Raw genomic sequence first — 2,545 nt, forward strand, 5'->3', positions numbered from 1 at the left:
GCTTTTATCTACCCCATCTGGCAGGCAAGAAAGCATAGAATACACCGTCAGGAGGCTACCTCTTACTCTACCATTCTGAATCGTATTATCCTAAACACCAGCCGGCGCTTCTCAACAGATAACTTCGATGTGGAGGATAATTATGTTAATAGAGCTTTTTTTGAAAGATGGGGTATTCAGGTCCAATTCCATCATCGTAGGAGTTCCCTTCATTTCTGGATCAGACCTCAACCAGGATGGATGGCAGTAAATTGTGATGGCTCTGTCGCTGGGGTGCGTGGTGGTTATGGTTCTATTAGTAGAATTTCCACTGGTCAAGTCATTTTTGTAGTAGCTGGTGGAAGTCATGTTGCAAATGTTTTGAGGATGGAATTAGAGGCAATAAGATGTGGGTTAGCACATGCTCACCAACATGGTGTGACTAAAATCCAGGTGCAGTCTGATTCCCAACTTGCAGTCCACATTGTTACTGGCAGGATAAGTGCCCCTTGGGTAGTTCTGGAACTCGTGGAAGATATTCCCGACCTTCGCTCGACGTTCCAACATTGTGTTGTCCTTCACCATTTGCGTGAAACAAACCATTGTGCTGACTTCCTCGCCAACTTTGCAAGATTCTCTCCTGAGATAAGCCTGAGCCCTACCGCCCTTCCCCATAGGCTAGCTGAGCTTATTCAGTCTGACGCCAAGGGGAAACGGTATCTTAGAATGTAATATTTCCCCTTTTTTCTCTATTTTTTCTAGTTTAATATAAAGCACCATTTACTCAAAAAAAAAAAAAAAAAAAAAAAAAAAAACTCAAATTAAAGATAAAGATAAAATTATAAGAGTCCTGTTAATTATATATTTAAATAAGAAGATGTATTTTTTTTGGGTGGAAAGAACGGGTCACGTAGAACCCAACAGAAAACAAAACAAAAAAAAAAAACTAATTTGGCCCAGCCAACATATCAGCCTGAAGAAGCTTCTATAACTTGGGAGATGGCTTTTGTAGGATTTTTAGGATTTCCATTTCATCACAGAACATCCTTGAACACCAATCGGCTGCTTGGTTTCCTTCCCCTCTAATATGGGTGAAATGGACTTGTCCATTTGATATGAATATTTCACAGATGTCATTAATAATGTCCCAAACTTTCCTTGGATCTTCGAATAAGGATGAATAAGCAAGATAGTTTGGCGGGAGTCAGATTCCATTTCAATAGGCCATGCCCCCATATTGAAAGAAATGTCCAATCCTTCCTTCAATGCCAAAAGTTCAGCTTCTAGAACTTCATTACATCGCACCTTTTTTGTGAATCCACCTCAGAAAGCTCCACTTTTGGTCTCTAATAACTCCTCCCACTTAAGCAATTTGACCTTGTTTAATAATGGAGGTGTCAATATTGCATTTAAATCAATCCTTTGGTTGTTTAGACCAATTACACTTCTTTGTAATACTTGGTGGTTTTGTACTTCCGCATTGTAGGATTCCCATGCTTCCTTTACTATGGTGAAGTAATCCTCAATTATTAGCTTCCCATTTTCCAGGTCGAACATAATCGATATCATGCACATCTTTATTCCTCCAGTTCCACAGAAAATAAATCACACAGACAAATTTCTTTGGCCATCCTAAATACTATTTACAAGCTTCTCCACAAATGTTAAGTTCATACCAAGAGGTTTGATAAAAATATAAAATGAATTTCGATGAATCAGGCGGACTAGCGGATTCCATATACTCGAAGCTAAACCACAGTCTTGGAAGACATGCATGTTGTCTTCCACCCTAGCATTACAAAAAGTGCATCCATCTTCATCCTGGAGTTTCAAATACTTTTTGCGAGCATTTGTTAAGAGGCAATCTTTGCTTGCAAGTCAGGCAAACGAGCACAATCTACTTGGTAGTTTTAATTTCCAAACCACGTCCTAGAAGGCCATTGTGTATGAATCAGGAGTCGACATTACTAGTTCATTTAAAATAGCTTCATAAGCTGTGCGAACAATGAATCACCAATGGAGAACGCTTCCATATGAACCTGTCACTACCATTATCTTCTGAAGTAGGGGGGTGGGGACATGCTTTAATCTATTGATAGATATTATCAGCAGAAAATCAATAAATTGGTCATTCCACAATCTCTCACTGGTTTGCACATAAGATTATGTCTTCTCTTCAAACCAGTCAACTAAAATAGTTTTCACAGCCATATCTACAGCAACAAGATTAGTTCCTATCCAATTGTTGCTCCAGAAAAGAATAGACTTACCATTCCCAACTACCACTTCACAATGTTTTTTGATGGTTACAACTTCTTTTGGTATTGCTTTCCAGAGTGGAGAGTCAGTCACTGAACTGTTTAATGGGTTGCTCCTCCTTGTAGAGCCATACTTCTCCCTTAAAATTGTTGCCCACATAGTATCTTGGTGGAGAACTCCTCATGCTAGCTTCATGATGAAAGCCTTGTTCATAATAACTAAAATTTTTAAGCCTAAACCTCTATTTCTCTTGGCACTGCACAAACTTCCCCAATTAACTGGATGAGTTCTTTTTTGGTGTTCAGTA

The 2,545-nt window shown here is 39.0% G+C and overlaps 1 protein-coding gene across 1 annotated transcript; it reads left to right on the plus strand.

Moving 5' to 3' along the window:
- The first annotated feature begins 240 nt into the window (after nt 1-240).
- On the plus strand, nt 241-711 carry LOC149012326 (uncharacterized). The gene has a single exon (XM_089157575.1). The coding sequence runs from the start codon at nt 241-243 to the stop codon at nt 709-711; it is 471 nt and encodes a 156-aa protein (XP_089013701.1).
- Nucleotides 712-2,545: the final 1,834 nt, after the last annotated feature.

Source organism: Hakea prostrata, chromosome 6 (assembly GCF_041222555.1).
Source record: "Hakea prostrata isolate BN-2017 chromosome 6, UWA_Hpros_2, whole genome shotgun sequence".
NCBI classification, from domain to species: domain Eukaryota; kingdom Viridiplantae; phylum Streptophyta; class Magnoliopsida; order Proteales; family Proteaceae; genus Hakea; species Hakea prostrata.

Bases quoted from the DNA above. Each gene is read 5' to 3' on its own strand.
- LOC149012326 (XM_089157575.1), top strand. From the start codon at position 241: ATGGCAGTAAATTGTGATGGCTCTGTCGCTGGGGTGCGTGGTGGTTAT.